Source organism: Drosophila innubila (genome assembly GCF_004354385.1).
Source record: "Drosophila innubila isolate TH190305 chromosome 3R unlocalized genomic scaffold, UK_Dinn_1.0 2_E_3R, whole genome shotgun sequence".
Taxonomy (NCBI): Eukaryota; Metazoa; Arthropoda; class Insecta; order Diptera; family Drosophilidae; genus Drosophila; species Drosophila innubila.
The window spans coordinates 29,175,644-29,195,069 of record NW_022995380.1 but is presented as its reverse complement, the minus strand read 5'-3'; the positions used below and the strand labels follow the sequence as shown (position 1 = coordinate 29,195,069).

The 19,426-nt window shown below is 37.9% G+C and overlaps 2 protein-coding genes across 4 annotated transcripts; one reads left to right on the top strand and one right to left on the bottom strand.

Moving 5' to 3' along the window:
- Nucleotides 1–811: 811 nt before the first annotated feature.
- LOC117791673 (glutathione S-transferase 1-1-like) lies at nucleotides 812–1,763 on the top strand. 3 transcript variants are annotated; one of them, XM_034631486.1, is made up of 2 exons: nucleotides 812–921; nucleotides 1,091–1,763. In XM_034631486.1, exon 2 carries the CDS (start codon nucleotides 1,110–1,112, stop codon nucleotides 1,752–1,754), a length of 645 nt encoding a protein of 214 aa, XP_034487377.1. In that variant the 5' UTR covers nucleotides 812–921; nucleotides 1,091–1,109; the 3' UTR covers nucleotides 1,755–1,763. The 3 variants fall into 3 exon arrangements, with proteins under 3 accessions (XP_034487377.1, XP_034487376.1, XP_034487375.1); XM_034631485.1 differs by having other exon boundaries at nucleotides 815–919; nucleotides 1,079–1,763; XM_034631484.1 differs by having other exon boundaries at nucleotides 829–919; nucleotides 1,086–1,763.
- Nucleotides 1,764–2,991: 1,228 nt separating this feature from the next.
- LOC117789521 (cadherin-89D) lies at nucleotides 2,992–16,442 on the bottom strand. The gene is given in 14 exon segments (XM_034628553.1): nucleotides 2,992–3,410; nucleotides 3,584–3,790; nucleotides 4,909–5,030; nucleotides 5,071–5,416; nucleotides 6,658–6,903; nucleotides 6,989–7,057; nucleotides 8,377–9,731; nucleotides 10,362–11,726; nucleotides 12,407–12,839; nucleotides 13,013–13,179; nucleotides 13,240–14,200; nucleotides 14,325–15,034; nucleotides 15,856–16,175; nucleotides 16,424–16,442. Coding segments are annotated over 14 exon segments (6,642 nt in total). The 3' UTR covers nucleotides 2,992–3,088.
- Nucleotides 16,443–19,426: the final 2,984 nt, after the last annotated feature.

The window sequence follows — 19,426 nt, the reverse complement described above, 5'->3', positions numbered from 1 at the left end:
ATAATCTAAATTGACAACACTAGCTTAGAGTTGTTCTCCTTTTTCAACACAAATGCAACCCCATATACATATACATACATACATATGTATGACTGACATATTTAGACTGTGACTTATTTAGAACCTTTATTCTATTGAATCATATAAATTAAAACTAATTGGTGGGTGTATTAAAGCGCCATTAGAACCGGTAATACTAAATATCCAAAGCATTCAATTGCAGCGTATAGATTTGTGTGTGCATGTGTGTGTGTGGGTGTAGACTTGTTCTCCTCACATCTCTCTCTCTGCTTCGCTCTTTAGTTGATGAAAGAGTTGCTCTTATAAAAATTGCCGGCTGCAATTGCCGAAAGCTTTTGATAGAGCGAAAAATGGATACACATACAGTTAGTCAAGAAAGTTTTTTGACAAAATAAAAATTTACGTATTTATTAACATAATGTTCATTGAAAATAATTTTCCAATTTAATATTTTTTCTAATTCTTAACTCATTTTAAAATCCATAGACAAGAATAATAAAAAAAGGAAATTAAATATTAATCATAAAATAAATATATTTTTTACCAGAGAAATTGTGTAAATTTTTTATATTGTCAAAGCACTTTTTTTACTAGCTGTACATTTACATGTGAATAAATTGGTGTCGAAATTGTAAAATATACAATTTATTTAATATCCACATATCATCGCCGCAAACGTCAGACTGGAAGATTTATTTTTTCAAAGAGTACACATTTCTATTGAGTGCAATTTAAGATACATACATAAGCTGAGCTGTTTTTCAGTAGCATCTAAAATTTGCCGGCTATACTATTACAGCTCTAAATTGCATAAAGTCTACACAAACAGAATTATTTTCTCAGTCAGTTGCCATAAGAGTTTGCTGTAAGTTGAAGGCTTACGAAGGCGATTCATAAAGTAAGTAAAAAGTACAGTATGACAATTAATTGTTTTAATAAAGACAGAAATTTAATGCATAAAATTATAATAATTGTATAATTTGTTCAAACGAAAATTTATATAGTTTTTGTACAAACAATTAGTAGATAATTATTAGCAGTTCAATAATTTTTCTAGGCATTAGCAGAACGTTTTTGAAAGTGTCATCATGCTGGATTTCTATTATATGCTCTACTCGGCGCCTTGTCGCTCCATTCTGATGACCGCCAAAGCTTTAGGGATTGAATTGAACAAAAAGCAGGTGGATCTGGATGCTGGAGATCATTTGAAGCCGGAATTTGTGAAGATTAATCCACAGCATACAATTCCCACACTGGTTGATGGCGACTTTGCACTGTGGGAATCACGTGCTATTCTTCTATATCTAATGGAAAAATACGGCAAGAATAATTCTTTATATCCCAAGGATCCTAAGCAGAGAGCTTTGATCAATCATCGTCTGTTCTTTGACTTGGGAACGCTCTATCAGAGTTACATATATTATTACTATCCCCAGTTGTTTGAGGAGGTCAAGAAACCAGCTGATCCGGAAAATTTTAAAAAGATCGATGATGCTTTCAGTTCTTTTAACACATTGTTGCAAGGTCAAAAGTATGCAGCTGGTGAAAATTTAACTGTTGCTGACTTTGCTCTTTTGGCCACTGTTTCCACCTTTGAGGTAACTGGATACGTTTTTGGGAAATACACCAATGTCACCAACTGGTACGAAAATGCCAAGAAGGAAATTCCTGGATGGAATGAGAACTGGGAAGGCTGCTTGATCTATAAGAAGCTGTACCTGTCCCAACTTTAAGGATAGCTTTATAAAAAAAACCTATCGCTGATGTATATTAAAAATGTATAATTGTTCTATTTCTTAACAGATCAAATACTATATAACAAAAGAAATACTATATACACCGCTAATGAATTATATACTATCTATATATTGATGAAATAAAATAATTATTTTGTTGTTAATGGAAATTTTGAAAATAATATTTAATTTATGTGCATATTAAATGAATAAAAAAAACTGTTGTTAGAATACTTTGTCTAATTATCTTATCAAAAGAGTCAATAATTTAACACTTGCTCTTATCGGTCTTGTGAAATACTGGGTCATTTCTAGTTTCTATTTAATGTGGGGGCATGACAAGCATTAACTCGAATTTATATTCTTAATGACTCGACTATCTGAGATTAAAAACAAGATAATGACGATTACAATACTTGAAACAGAAATTGTCATACGTTTATTAATTATTGATAGAAAAAGAGCTGAAAGAATTTTATATTTAAATGTTGATCGAAAAAATTTGCATTGTTTATTATCCTCCAAGTTATTGGACTCCCCAAAATGCCCCGAATTACAGTTGAGGCTGCTTTATACTTGTTTCTGGAGAAGTTGGCTTTAATATCATATATTTTGAATGATTTTATGAGAAGTTAACCTAATTAAATAAATTGTGAAATACATACTACTTTGCTTTAAAGTTCTATTTATGAAATTTGAAAATTGTTCTTTTTTTAAATGCATATAATCACAGAGATCGTCGCTCTTTGTTCGAAAAACTCCTCAACAAAAGTCTCCAAGAGGTGATCAGGTAGATAATAGCATTGTTTTTTTGATTGGATTCATTCGACACCTGTTATGTCATCAAATGAAAGTGACTATCTCGAAATGAATGTGCTGTTGTTGGATTGTGTGTCTTTGTTTGTTGTTTTGAATGTATTTTAGACGTTGGGTGACAGCTTTTGATTATATTGAAATCATATATTTTTGTATACACCTTAGCCATGAACTTGTACTATCGACCCGGATCTGCGCCAAGATGATTGGAATTGAATTTGATAAGTTTATTATCAATGATACACTTGCCGAAGTATTTTACCTTATATAATTAAGATACTTAAAATTTTTAGATTAAACTGAATTTTGTCCGTCACAAAATTGGATATCATAATTTTGGGGCTAGAAATTGCTTTCGTCACTAGACTTTTACCTCGTGTAGAGGCTTTTTTTGTTAATTAAGACAACATCAAGTTGCAGATATATTAAAGAAAGCTTGATTTATTGCACTTGATTCTTAAATAGTATTATTATCTGATCTACAAACTAGAGATTGCACTTGGTTAACTTATTGACTAAAACAAGGAGTTCGATTTGCTAAACTCGAGCGGACGTCGAAAGGATTGCTCGAGATTGTGCAGTCGCTGCTCCAGATCATTCATCGAGTTGCGCAGAGCGTGTCCTCGTGGCCTCAAGGATATCTGCGGCGAGTGCTGCATGAGGTCGTCCTTTACGCCGGAGAACGAGTGACGGACACAGGAGGAGCGCTTCTCGAACTTGGTATTCTGATAATGAGGATGTTGCAGCTGATGATGCTGTCGACGCTCACAGCTGCCACTGCGACAATTGTGGGCCACCAGAGGCTCATCGGTTTTGAGGGAATCCTCATAGGTATCACTATGAAAGGATAATCTTATCAGTTATTAAATTTAAATTGTATACAATATAATTTAATTGTTAATCTTATGATATTATATTATAATATTATTTTAAATTCTAAATAATATGTTTTTCGTAGCTGATTTTAGTTTAATTTATATAAATAAAAAATAAAATTAACAAATAAATACCTGCTGTCTGTGTTGGGATGCTGACGCAGCTCCAGATGCGCCTTGGCGTGCCTGGGACAAAGCAGCTCCCCATTGTTGCCACCTCGCTTGGAGTTGCTGTGAAAGGAATCCGGCGAGGTTTCATACAACTCCCGGCTGCTGAGGAACTCCACGCCCGAATCCTGACCCGTGGAATGCAGCGAGAATAGGGATGTTTCGTAATTGTTGCTGGGGAGGATTAAAATCTATTAATTAAAGATCGAACTACAATTGATGAAAAAAAAATAGTTTTGGTTAAAGAGAAAAACTTATGATAAAAAATGACTGTGATGGGGAAAAAAATAAATTTTTAAATAAACAAAATATTGATGCAGAACCAAAATAGAGGCCAAATAATGAAAAAATTTACGTTCCACAAGCAAATTGGTTAATATTTGCCAAAGTTATGCCTGTTTGAATTTTTTTTAAAAAGTGTCAAGGGGATTGGAAAAAAATTGTCATTTATCGACAGTATTTGAAAAATGGACAGTGAATGAAAAAAATTTGATTTTCCATTTTTAATGAAGAATCAGATAAGAGGTCAAATAATGATAAAAATATACATTCCGCAAGCAAATCGGTTAATATTTGACAAAGTTATGCCTGTTTGAATTTTTTTTAAAAAGTGTCAAGGGGATTGGAAAAAAATTGTTATTTATCGACAGTATAGAAAAATGGACAGTGATTAAAAAAAATGGAATTTCCATTTTTAATGAATAATCAGATTAGAGGTCAAATAATGATAAAATTTACATTTCGAAAGGAAATCGGTTAATATTTGACAAAGTTATGCCTGTTTGAATTTTTTTAAAAAGTGTCAAGGGGATTGGAAAAAAAATTCACATTGATCGACAGAAAAAATCGAAGTGATTGAAAAAAATTCGATTTTCCATTTTTAATGAAAAATCTGATTAGAGGTCAAATAATGATAAAGTGTACATTCCGGAAGGAAATCGGTTGAGATTTCACAAAGTTATGCCCGTTTGAATTTTTTTAAAAAGTGTCATGGGAAAAGTATGGGACTAAATTGGACTGTAAACGATGGTATGGAATAATGGACAGCGATAGAAAAAAAATTAACGTGTGACATTCCGAAAAGTTAAGATTTGACAAAGTTAAAAATGAAAAAAAAAAAATAATTTCTGAATTAATTTTTGTACTAGTTATATAGTACAGTTAGTTATTTAAATGTCCAAGAATGTTCTTCTATTTTAACCCTTTTTTAAAACTATTTTTTAATATCCTAGATGTTATTGTAATTTTTAAAAAAATATTTGAGAGTCACATGCGGTACTTATTACACTTACAGATTGTTGACGGGTTGACAGGAGTTGTACTTAAGCACAAACGGAGCATCGACTGAGGAGGCAGCTGCAGCTGCCTTGGCAATGGACTTGGGCAGGGGCACGTCTATATACTCTCTCTGCTGCTGACTGGGATGAGAATTATAGAGAATTGAGAATGTTAACCTGTTTGCTTGCCACTTACTCGTTGAGGTATTGATGATGTTGCTGCTGTGTTGCCAAAGCCTGTTGCTGGTGATGATGATGCAACTGTTGTTCCAGTTTCTCGGTTGCAGTTGCCGTCGATTGTGTCTGCGCCGAGGAGCAAACTGATTCAGGCAAAAAGGCGCTAGTTGGTCTCTGACTAATGTTCTTGTTGTTGTTGTTGTTTTTGCTGCTTCCCTTGCTGCAGCGCTGCGTGTGTCGCTGCTGACGCTGACGTCGCTGCTGCGATCTGGACTGATTTATCCCAGCTATAGTATAAGTCAGACCGGCTTCCGAGGTGGCAAAGTCGCGTTGTGACCAGAGTTGTCTGTGGGTAAAGAAAATGACTTTGAGTGGCATTCACATTCACATTCGGATTCACATTCACATTCGTCAACATCTGCGCATTCGCATTCGAATTTGAGACGCAGCACAGTGGGCAGAACTGACAGTTTAGCTTATATTTATTATACATTTTTAAAACCCAATTTAATTTGTTTCCAATGCTAGCACTTGGTTAAAGTACATTATATATATATATATTCTGAGTGCTTTTGCAATTTTTATTTTAATTTGGTTTTTTAATTCGATTTTTTTTAAGTTTAATATTTGTGATAAAGTCATGACCTGTTTTAATGTGAATAATCTGTAATATTGAATCCTCATAATTTAAATTCATTTAATAAAACATTTAATAGCCTCTTTCTCATTTTGAAATGTGAAAAGATCTGTATCAAATTTAACCAAATATTTAAAAATAAAAGAAAACAAAAAAAAAAATAAAAAAAACTCACATGGGAAAAAAGTAGACTTAGGATGCAATTGTTACTTTGAAGAAATTAATGTTTTAAGCTTAATGCTTCAATTTTTTAATTTAACACTATGCATTATAACTAATAATTTATGAATAAAATAAAATAGATTCATTTTAAGCACAAAATAATTAAAATTTTTCTTTAATATATGGCAATCTAAAAAAAAAAAATTTTTTTCAATACCTTAGGAAAAAAAGGAGGAAAGATATTTTTGTTACTTTCGAAGATATTAAATTTTACAAACTAGTTTTGACATTTCACCCACTGTGCGCAGTTGTCGCCAGAACTGAAGCTGCGCTTAATTGCCTGCTTATTTGGCTGATCTTCTTCTTATTCGAGTTGTTGTTGTTAGTGTTGCTGATGTTGGTATTTTTTACAGTTAGAATTTTATGTGACAGGTGGGGAGCAAACACGACAGTTATTTCTGACCAAGAACCGACCAACAAAAACAACAACAGCAACAACAACAGCAACAACAATAAGAAGAACAACAGGTAAGGTGTGTGACTTAATGATTTATTAGATGGCCTTAGTAAGTATGTAAGTAACTAAGTAAGTAAGTTAGTATCTAAGCAAGTAAGTATCTCGTATGCGTGTATCTATGTATCTATTGCCTAATGCAAATGCATCCATGAGCTACTTTGAAGTGAGCTCGTCTCGCAGTCTTTAAGTTGAAGTGACAGTTCTCTTCCCTTCCCCTTTCTCTCTCTCTCTCTCTTTCTCTCGCTCACTTTCTCTCTCGCTCTTTCTTTACCGTTTCTGGCGCAGACAGAGATAGCAACAGGCGGCAATGGCAGCTCCCAAACTGATCAGCGCCAGGAGCACCAGAGTTACATACTCCAGTCCTCCCATAAAGTGGGAGACAGAGGCGTGCGTGGGATGGGGGGCTTCTCCAAACTCGGCCAACTCGATGATGCGGGGCATTGTCTTGGATCCATCCAAATGTTGCAACTGCTGCTGTTGCAACTGCAACGCATCCAACTGCAGTCCAGCCAAGGATCTGCAAGGAGAGCAGATTAAAGATATAGATTCATCATACACTCAGACAGTTTTAGGTCATCAGGAGAGGTATTTAGTTGGCTTACTCTTGTAACTGCTCCATCTCCACAATGGCATTGGTATGTAGATCAACTGCGTAGATGTAGGCATTGGTGCTGTCAAGGAGAAAAAAGAATGATGTATATTGATTAAGCCAACATTTCAAATCTTTTTTGGTAGAAGCTATAAACTTCTTGGGGTAATTTACGATTGGATAGACAAACGAAATCCATCTAGAAGTAGTTTAAAAGTGAAGTCTAAAGTTGAAAACAGAAAACTTATGCGACTTTGCGTCTCCCTCAATGCAGATAGAAAGGCTCGTCATCCATTTAGCGAATTTCGATAGAAAACAAATATTTATTCTACTTGGGAGGAAAGTGAAAGTGACTTAGGAAACTATAGAATAGGTATATACATTGAAGAGACACATGAATTGCTTTAAATTGAGTCTATAGTGAATCAGGAAGGAACAGAACTTATGCCATTTTAAATAATTATTTAAATATCTAGGTTTCAACAAAATAAATTTTTCTAATCAGAAATACACTAATAGCCTATTTCCACGACAGCACATTTGGCTCATTCGACGCCATTTTCATCATTCGGCCAGAATGTGGACTTCATTTCAGTACAAAATCCGAATGATCATTTTGGCTCATTCATAATGAATGTGAAGATTTTTTGCCATTCGCCCCGGCGAATTTCAGTATTTTTTTATCGAACACGCGATGTTTATCGATAAGCTCGTGTAAAAAAAGCAATAATCACCTTAATTAGCTGTTTTATTCAATAAAAACGGTAGGCATTAAACTTGCGCCAATTATAATGTCAAAATAAATATTAAAATGTTGTTACGATACTGTCAGCTTTTTATAATTTGTGCACAGAGACCGAACAGCTAATTTGCCTTGGGTGAATATTAAATGTCTGAACAGTTTCACATTTGGTCGTGGAAAGCCAAAAATAAGCCACATTTAAATGTGAGCAAATGTGGCAAATGTGAGTGGTCGTGGAAATAGATTATTAATTTCACTGTATGATGACTTGAAAGGGACGTTGAGGTTGAGTTCTTTCCGAATGGATAAAGTCTAGATTTGATGCAGAATATTGATGGAAAATTATGCTTAAGTGGATCAAAGAAAATTAAGCACTTAGGGTACTTTGAGTTACTCTACATACTCTTAACCCATTAAAATAATTTCTGATAGGAAAAACACATAAATTGAGGTCGAGACTTAGTAAAAGCCCTTTACCCATGCAGGATATTGATGTAAAGGCAGTCTAAAGTGGATCAAAGAAAATTCAGCATTTTTGGGACCTTAAGTTCTCTTCCATAGACTTGGCAAATGATCTTAGACCATTAGGGACTTTTTGATCGATAACTTCTTCCCAGGGGTTATTGAAATAAGAGTTTAAAGTAGTGTTTAGAACTTACGCGACTTCGAGTCCACCTGAATTCGGCTCCAGGAGTCGGACACGCACATCCTTCCCAATGGCGGAGCTGAGAGCCTCCATAAGGCTGTCGATGCGACGCTCCACGTCCACGGGTTTGCCGGCGACAACGAGTCGCACCTGCTTGGACTCATCTATGATGTAGACAAAGACATTGACAATGCCACTGCGTCCATCGTCGGCGCCCATGCGATCGGTGGCCTTCACATCGAAGCCATAGATGCGCTCGTCCAGAGGCAGATCGCCTAAAAGACGAATGTTGCCTGTGAGCTCGTCGATGCCAAAGAGTTTGGTGGGCTCATTGAGCAGGCGATAGTGTATTTCCGCATTGAGACCCTCATCCGCATCCGAGGCAGTTACTCGGGTCACGTGGTAGCCGAAGCTGGCGCTGCGAGGAAGCACTGCAACAATGGGCTGACCATTGCCTTGGAACTTGGGCGAGTTGTCGTTCTCATCCGCAATGCGAACGAGAATGCGGCACTCGCTGGGTGCGAGACCTTCGACCCTTTCATCCACCACCGGATAGCTGACCCTGGCGTAGTTTCGGGCTTCCCGGCTCAAGCGATCGGCACGAACCCTCAGCTGATAGCGGGAGATGTGTTCCCTATCGAAGGGTTTGAGAGCATACAACAGCATATTCTTCGCATCGTACTCAAAGGGAGGATGTGCGTCCGACTCGTCCAGTCCCTCCTCCAGCCACAGAGACCAGCGATAGTTCTCGGCATTCAAACTCGCCGACAGATTCAGACGCATCACCTCAATGGGTGCCTCGTTATTCTCAGTGAGCTGGACGTCATAGTACGGATGCTGGAAGACGGTCACATTGATGGGAATCTCTGGCTTGGGAGGTGGCGTTGGTTCAGTGACTGCTTGACCCTGCAGATTAATCAACACCACGGCGGTGGCTGAGAGCGCCGGACTCCCCAGATCGGAGGCAATTACCGAGACGTTCAAGTGCTCATAGTCATTATACCCTCTAATATTTGAGACGGTGGTAATGGTGCCATCCCGAGAGTCTATCTGGAAGACGGGTGCATGCATCTCCTGATGCAGAATCGAATACAGTACGAGTCCATTGCCATTGCCCACGTAATCCTTGTCTATAGCATTCACTTGCTTTACGAACATGCCCGGCAGGGTACTCCTGTCCAGGTAGGCCTTGTAAACCGGCACCATCATGGTGCGATCGGGCAGATCGGCTATATACTTGACCGCCTTTGTTAGGTCGTCGTAGCCAATGAACTCGGGACGATTGTCGTTGATGTCCAGGACATTCACCTCCACATCCACGCTGCTCGACAGTCGCTGCAGTGGCTCCGCATTGTCGCTGGCGATCACCTGGAAGAAGAGATCGTAAAAAAGAGCTTTAGTTAAAAACAAATGGGAAAGGCTATAGTCGACATTCCGATTATAGGATACGCGTTACTTATTTCAATATATATAAAAGTACTTAAAATAAATTACTACATAACAAAAACTACTGCATACTTTTTAGGCGATTGTATTGAAATAATAACTTTATTAATAACTTTGGTAAGCTATTACTCCCGTTCTACTTGTCCGATCTTGCTGCGGTTAAGTGAGCTTATAGATAATATTAATAGAAAACGTTATTTACCATTATAACTGTATTATCTTAAAAACTGTGGTTGTGGTGATTTTTCGCGATTTGCGGGGGCGGAAGTGAGCGTGTCAAAAATGTAAAACAAACTTGACCTGCGTGGGGTCTATAGAAAGCTGTGTGCCAAATTTGGTATCTCTATCTCTTATAGTCTCTGAGATCCAGGCGCTCACACGGATGGACAGACGGACAGACAGACAGACGGACAGACGGATGGCTATATCGACTCGGCTGTGGATGCTGATCCTGTTACATACATTCCAACGAACACAATATACACTTTAACTTAATTTTTAAGTATCGGGTATAAAAAGGAAGGAGTTTGAATGAATGAAAATATCACCTACCTGGAAATTGTACTTGGCTTTCAGCTCCCGGTCCAGCTGCCCGTTGATCTTCAGCACTCCCGAGGCGGGTTTCACTGTAAATGGCAGTTCGGGATCGTTTAGAGTATAGGTGATGTTTGCATTCTCGCCGTAGTCCATGTCGATGGCCAGCACCTGACCCAGGACACTGTCCTTGTAGTCCCCCTCGGCGGTGTCGAAGCTGTACCAGGACTTTTTGAAGGCAGGCACGTGATTGTTCACATCGATGACCGTGAAACGCATGCAGGTTGTGTCCTTTAGGCCATCTATATCCGTGACACTGAGATTCAGCCAGATCTCAATGTTGGCAGCCAGAGGATAATTGACAGTGAGTTCTCCGCTCAGTTTGTCGATGGCAAAGTGTCGCACGGTCTGAAGCTTGATCATGGGCATGCCCGGAGTACGTTCCACCTGCTCACCTTGGAGCTCATAGTGGAGCAGGGCATTCTTGCCAAAGTCCTCGTCGCTGGCACTCAACTGGAGCAACTTAGAACCCACAGGAGTATCCTCATATACCGCAAACAGGGGACACTTGATTGTTGTAGCTCTGGCAGTGCGACGTCTGGATTTCGAGCGTCCTACCACACCGACTCCAGCTCCAGCTGCTACTCCGACTCCCAAACCCGATCCTATGCCCTTCTCCCTGTCCATGTGCAGACGTGGCGAGCCGGGAATGTGATACGGAGGTGGAGCTAACATCATGCTGGCTGCTGCAGCCGGAGGTAGAAACATGCCATTTGAGCTCTCCACAAAGTAGATCTCCATATCCGTATTATACTCGCGTATCTCCAATCGCGAGTCCTTAAAGACCGAAATACGCTCGAAAATGGGACCATTATCATTGACATCTGCCACAAGAATTGTGAGATGAGCATAACCTGTAAGACCTCCGCTGTCTGCAGCCACAATCTTCATATTATAAAGCTGTTGCTTCTCCCGATCCAAGCCACGTTTGCCGATGTAGCTGATGCGGAAATAGGGTCCGGAACTCAGCTTAAAATTGGACTGCATGAAACTGGTGTGAAGTTCCTGATATTTGAACTCGTCGTTCCACTGATCGGTCAGATTAAAGATGTTAAAGGCGCCCGTCGTAGAAGGTAGCTTATGTTGACTACCATTTCCCACAGCGCTGGCATTTATGTACTCGATGCTAAACTGATCACTGTAGTCGCCCTGGAGTTGCACTCGAAACTCGGCATTGATTCCCTCGTCGGCATCGGTGATTTGTATAGCCTGATTCATAGACAGCTCCGTCCCCACAGCGCAATTCTCGTTGATTAATCCAACATAAGTGAGCCCATTAAACTTGGGTGCATTATCGTTGACATCGTCCACCTTTATGTTCACCTGATTATTTGAAAAAAAAAAAAATATTAATATAAATAATATTTCAATACGAAAATATAAAGAAGTGGGAAAGGCTATAGTTGAGATCCCGACCATAGAATACCAGTTCCGTATTTCAATATATATATTTTAAAGAAATTACTACCTAATACTGCATACTTTTAGATGATTGTATTGAAATACATAATAAATTTATTATTAATAACTTTGGTTAGCTATTACTCCCGTTCTACTTGTCCAATTTTGCTGCGGTTAAGTGAGCTTATAGATAATATTAATAGATAACGTTAATTCCCATTAGAACTGTACTATCTTAAAAGCTGTGGGTGTGGTGGTTTTTCGCGATTTGCGAGGGCGGAAGGGGGCGTATCAAAAATTTAAAACAAACTTGACCTGCTCCAATGTATTTAGAGTCTGTGGGTGAAAGTTTGGTATCTCTATCTCTTAAAGTCTTTGAGATCTAGGCGCTCTCATGAACAGACAGACAGACGGACAGACAGACGGACGGACAGATGGCTATATCGACTCGGCTGTTGATGCTAATCAAGAATATATATTCTTTATGGGGTCGGAGATGCCTCTTTCTCCCTGTTACATGCATTCTACTTATTTTTTAAGTAACGGGTATGAAAATTGATCGAAATACGTATTGTATCAATATCTAAATATTTTAACCCTACCTGATAAATTCCTGCACCGCTCACCAAGCCCGTGCTGTACTCCACGATCACCGTCAGCTCGTAGCTGGCTTGTTGCTCCCGATCGAGTCCAATTAGGGTCAAGAGTGTGCCATCCTCAGAGATGGTGATCTTATTGATCACCTCCTGCTGATTGGCTATAATGTAGCGCAGTTTCAGATTCGAGTCCGCAGCAAGACGTCGTGGAAGTCGTCTCTTCGCTTTCGAATTGCGACTGCGATTGCGACTGCGAAAGCGATTTCCCACGGTGAGGTTACCACTTGAATTTGTACTTCCCACAGCTGTGGTGAGTCCTCGAAATGTGCCCAGCTCATTGGTAGCCACGTTGAGCGCATTCTTGTAGAGCAGCTGTCCAATAATGCCGCCTACAAGATTTTCCTCCACATGGAAATTGATTATGTTCATGTTGATCTCTCTGTAAAACAATATGAAACCAAGAATCGATTAGGTTAAAATACAAATTATTTATCAAATACTATTAAAACCTTAAATTTTAGCTCTTATTTTGATTATTTTTAATTATATGATTGAAATTTTGACAAATTTTCAGATCATTTCTATATCAGGCTTAATTTTTTTAAAACTTACTCAATGACAGGTCGTAAGGACACCTTCTCAGGCTCCGGTTTGTTGACAATATGTATGGTAAGGTTCGTGATCAGAACTCCCTCGTCGCTAAGTTCTGTAGAGGCGGCTGTTGTCAGTGGCAGAGAACTTCGCGACACGATCAGTGGCTGGGAGGAATTTGCAAATAACTAGGAAATGGAATTTAAGTCAGTCAACCTCTTTCTTTTTCATCTTAAATTTCTACTCACATAGTTGGCAACCGCTTCAAAGTTGTAGACTTGTCGCTTGAACTCGATCAATTCTCGAATGACTGTAATGATGCCTGATCGTTCCTCGATCGCAAAGGGTACACCTTCTGAGTATGTGTGCAAAAGATCGTACATGATCTCGTCCTCGCCATCGTATATCAATGTGGTGCGCACTTGACCTACAGATGTGCCCAGCGGTGTATTTGCACCCACCCAAAATTCATAGGGTGCTCCGACAAAATCAATAGCCTGATCATCAATTGTGGCATACACTTCAATGGTAATGACAGCCAAGGAAAAGCGACGCTCTGAGGGATTCAAGGGCTGATCGCTGGCTTCCACAAACACCGCTATGCGACCTCGTCGTAGAGGTCCAGCCACGTAGATCGTTCCGTTCTTACTATCCAATCGAAAGGGAATGTAGCCACTACCTTTGGGTCGCTGCAGTTCGTAGAGCAGCTGCCCGTTGGGACCCTCATCTGGATCGTGGGCAGCAACTCGACCGATCTTCGAACCCACAGCTGCTGTTATGGGCACCTTAAACTCATACAGATTACCATGATCGAACTTGGGATTATTATCGTTGCTGTCCAACAATGTAATCTCCACTAGAACCATACTAGGACCCGGTTTCTTCAGATGCTTATCGTCCAGATAGGAGGGATTCCGTTCCAATGCCTCCACTTTCAGCTGGATGGATCTACGTTGCTCCCGATCGAGTAATCGATCATCGCGTACCGTTATCCAGCCAGTTCTTGAATCAATTCGAAATGCACCTGCTGCTGTCTTGTTTTCCACGAGATTATATAGAAACTCCGCGTTCTCACCCTGATCACGATCGATCGCATTCACCTGCAGAACACTAAAGCCCGTCGGAAGATTCTCCACAATCGAAATGTTGTAAAAATCGGCCTCAAACTCTGGCACATTATCGTTCAGATCAAGCACCTCTATCTCAATGCTGAGGAAGAAAAGAATATTAGTTTAAATAATTAAGGTTACAAATTTTTTTTTGTATTTTTTTTTTCATCTAGAAAATCTTTTTGATCGTAAAAGTAAGTCCTTCCTTCCTTTAGAATACTCACCGCGCCAGTGCCTTCTTTAGGGGATTCTCCTTTTGTCGGGCCTCCAGTTGAACCACAAATGTATTGCCCGGCAGACTTTCCTCCTCCAGATCAATCTCTTTTTGTAGATACATAACGCCATTGTGGGGATTTACCCGAAACAGTTGTCGCTCATTTCCCGAAATGATGTCGTAGACGAGCGTCGCATTCAGAGAGTCCTGATCGAATGCCATGATCGGTGGGGCAAAGTAGAGGGGTATGCGAATTGCCACACCTGTCATGGGATAGAACTCATTGATCTTGGTTCTATAGACACCCTCGGTAAACTTGGGTGGCAGATCATCCACATCCCGCACATTGATTGTGATCGTTGTGTTGGCTTGGTTCGCTGGAGTTCCACGATCCCAGACAAAGATCGGCAGTTTAAACTGTCTGATGCCATTGTCAAAGTCCAGTTCTCTTTTGAGGATGAGCAAAGGTCTGTGGGGACTTTTTAAGGCAAAGTATGGTCTTCCGTCGGCTGAGAGTTGCTCCGGTACCGTCGACATGCTAAAATGTACCTCGGAATTGGGAGTGTTGGGCTTATCGCGATCAAAGGCCTGTACACCATCAAAGATGATGCTGTCAACCGAAGTATTTTCATCGACATCAACGACATAGGGCACATTGAGAAACTCTGGTGCATTGTCGTTGACATCCTCAATGTAGACCGTGATCGAGAGATAGCTACCCTGTAAAGCAGGGAACATAATATTTAAAATATAAAAAGTCAAAATTATTTCTTGATTATGTAACTACATTATTGATTATGATAACAAATCAGTCAATTAAAAATTTCTTATCCTTAGAAAAGTATATTAAATATTTTGGATGAATAGCACCCAGAAAATTTTTTCAGGTTTGCCATAAAATTATAGCCGAGATCCAAAACCAAAAAAATTTCTTAATCGAAATCATTAAAATTTGAGTGCAGAATGAATTAAAAGGCCAAGCCAAGATCAAAATGGCATTCCGTTTATAAATCGGTCCAGTTTTGACAAAGTTATGATTTTTTACAAAAAATGAAAGGTCTCAGGATCAAGTTTAAAGTGTTGTTTTATACTAATTATGAAATAAGGAGTTGATTAAAAGTGAAAAGTTGAGATTAAAAAAATTAAATTTTCAAAATGTCAAACGGGGGAGTCTTTGCATTAAAATCGGAACCGAGATCCGAAGCAAAAAAAATTTTTAAGCGAAATTAATAAAATTTCAATGTAGATTGAATGAAGGGTACAAATAATGATCAAAACGTTATCCCGTTTGAAAATCGATCTAATTTTGACAAAATTGTGCAAGTTTGATATTTTGGAAAAATGTACCCAAAGAGTATTAGTACAAACGTCTCGGCTGTGGATACTGGAAAAATTATTTTTTGTGGTTACGGTTCCGTTTACAATACTAAAAATTAAACGGTTAGTTTCGCTTAACGGTTCCATTACCGGTTACGGTATTATTCCCTCCTCAAAACTCTTAGTTACAACCCAAGGTATCCTGGGAACTACTGGAAACTTACTTCTTCTAGTTTTTCGTGTTTGCCCGCGCAGAGAATGCGAAACTTGAGCAGATTCTTGGGCACATCACGATCGACTAGACGCTCCAGGGAACGTGCCAGGGATACCACCAAGGTGGTTGCATTATGTTCCGTCAGATTGAAGTACTTGTGATCTCCACTGGCATCGGAGGCCTTAAGGGCCACGCTGGAGCGGGGATAGGCCTGTAGACGTAGTATTTCCTTGCCAACTTGGGCATCTTCTCGGAGACGAATAAAGCGAACACCTTCACTTTCAGTTGCGACGCCATCTAGCGAGTGGAAGGCGCAGCTGGCAGAAGTCGCTAAAGTGTGCAGTTAAAATTTTAATATAAGAATTATAATCACCTATAACTTAAGGGCTTTAGGATGTCTATAAAATTATACGAGGAATACCAAAATTTAAGGTTAAGGTTAGTATGAACAGAAATCTTAAAAATTTATTGTTTTATAAAATTATTTTTAGTTTAGGCTGTTTCATTTATTTCTAAATTTTTATAATATTTTAATTGGGCTTCAAAAATTTTCTTAGAAAGGAAGCCAGCAAAAATACTTTGGATTTTATCGAGCATGTACTTAATAAGAAGTTTTAATTCGCTTTTTTATCGAAATTATAATCAATCAATAATATAAACAATCATCATGGACTTTTCTTACACCTCGTCTTATATTATTATGTACGTATCTAATGATTATACTCAGAATGTTTTTCTTATTTTAATTTTCTAGGTTTCGTTTTTCCATTATTCGCCATTTTTGTTTGGTTTCCTTAAATTTTGTTTTTAGTTTATTGTGTCGTTGGTAGTTCTTCAAAACTATTTGCATTTCGGATAAGGTACGTTACAATTAGATATGCACCCAAAAAAAAGAAAAATAACGTTGACAAATTATATTTCTCTCATTTTTGGTTGGCATGCTAATTGTGCTGTGTGCTGAGAACCAAAAACGGAAACCGAAAACAACAATTGGATATCTCTTCATAAGGCAACGTGCGAAGCGAATTGTTGTGGCAATTGTTTGAGGAACTTGCCACTTGCAAGTTGCAAGTTGCAAGTTGCAGATTGCAACTAGCCAAAACTTTCTACGTTTGTCGCGTGGCTGGGCGCAAGACTCTTCAGTTTTGAGTAGGGTGCCATGCCCCCTTCTCTCACTGCGCTTTTCCTAAGCTGAGTTGCAACACTTTTTCCACTGCTCAACTGGCAACTTGGTGAATTATTTCTGCGTTTCGGTTCCCACCCTCATGACATAATTAACTATTTTTTTTTTCCAGAGTACTTGCAACCTGTCAGCATTGCAACCAAATCAGTTCCAAGTGACAAGCAACCACACACAAAAGAGACTTTGCCACATCTCTAGTCTCTTGTCTCTTGACTGACTGACTTACTGCCTCACTAGCGTTAAAACTGACTTTCTGACAGTTTTTGTTTTGTTTTTTTTTTTATTTTTTTCGGAGCATCTAGTACACGCCGTGAAACTATCATTTCAAGATTTGTCTTTTGTCATTGTTATTGTTATTATTATTATTGTTGTTGTTGTTGTTGAGTGAAATCTTCACAGTCTTAGGCGCTACATTTTCTTAGGCTTTACGTGTTTATTGTTAGTCTTATTTTATTATTATTTTTGTTGTTTTCTTGTTGTACTTTAGTTGAGTTTATTGCAATCTGAGTTGCAATTTCTATTTACTTGCAGTTTCTAGCTCGTCTCGGTGTGAACTCTAAAAAATACAAGTATCTCAGTCTCAGTCTCAGTCTAAGTCTCAGTCCCTCTATCGCAACTTGATTGTGCCGGAAATACGGATTTGAGGATGAGCAAAGCACGGGAGAATTGTTTTAGACTCATGTTTGTGACTTGAAGCGAAAATAATTATGCATTTTTTATAATTTCATTTGAGATTGAAGATACAGAATATGTTGAGAATCATATGCTATGGACAAAATATCATTGGATTATATTTAATTAATTTTTATTTATAAATTGAACACCTTTCTATACAATTTTTAAATATTTTTTTTTTTTAATATTTTTGACGTCACAAAAATTGGTATAAAAATCAGCATATTCAATTAATTTAAGTATTTCTGATCATTACTAATTATTGGTATTTGTAAGTAAAATAATAGAAGAAAGGTATACAATTTTTAAATATATTTTTTTTTTTTTATATTTTTGACGTCACAAAAACTGGAATAAAAATCAGCATATTCAATTAATTTAAGTATTTTTGATCATTACCAATTATTGGTATTTGTAAGTAAAATAATAGAATAAATTATATTTGAAATTTTAGAAAATCTCTCAGAAAATATTTTGAGGTTTAATATGTAATATTGACAGTTTCTCTTGCGTTGCTTTTGAGTTGCTAGAGATTTTTAAAAGTCGTGTGATAAAAAATCTTGAATTATTTTTTCTAAATCTCTTTAATATTGCAAATCAAAAATAAATAAAAGATAAAACAATTGTTTAATTTTTTGTCAAACTAATTGAGAAGACTATATTTTTTGTAAATCTATATAATTTTACCTGTGTTTATTTGACTTTTGCTCATATAGATATAGGAAATCTTAACTTTATGGTAAATTTACCAATGTCTGTAATTAATATAATACAGTTTTAAATTATTGGGTCGACTGATCACAGTGGATTAACAAATTACATAAATTAATAAATAAATACTTTCGCTTCTTAAGAAGACTTTAGTGACATATTTATGGGCACATAAATAAATTATACAAATTATAACTTCGTTCAACAAAATGCTTAACAAAATGTTCACTTATTTTCCACTTGATTTTTCAATCAAGCGCGATTCAAGTTCAACTAATTTTCTTTGATTAAAATGAATTAAATTGAATGATTTGTAATTGAAATGTAATGCAGATTAATGTCAAACACTCCACACTGAGTTATGGATACAAATCATAATGAGTTTCAGTTCAGCTGCCGGCACTTTGTGGTGAATAAAAAGAGGAAGGAGGGGATTGGGAGGTACACTTAAGCATTAGGTTCAAGCGGTCAGCACTTTAATTATTCCGAGTAAGACACAAGCACAGCGAAATTAACATTTAATTAGAACATTGCGGCATTCTTTAACAAGAGAGTCGTAATTCCAGTTCTTCATGTCAACTTTAAAGTTGGGCGACTTCTGCTTTTTTATTTTCTTATGTTTTTTTTTAAAGACATGCCCAGGTGTGTAAGGTGGCATTGCCAAGTGCCAGGAGCTGGGAGCTGTTGCTTAAAAATAGGCCAACAAGTTTTTGGCATTGCCATAGAAGGAACCTGGTCAATCCACAGTGCGGGAGCCGAATGTGTGCCACAAGTTGCATCAATACAAGGCGGCAGTGTTGACACACTTCCTTTTGCACAGTGTCAGACATATGTAAATGCACAACGCTTATAGCCAAATTGGGGTTATTTAACGGTTCACCAATTGCCACCACAACGAGATAAACAAGTTGGCCAAGGCATTTAAAAAACAGCGCCACAGACAAAACACACATCACAACGAGAGACGTCAAGTTGCATTGACAAATCGACTCAATTGGACAACTCTCTAATA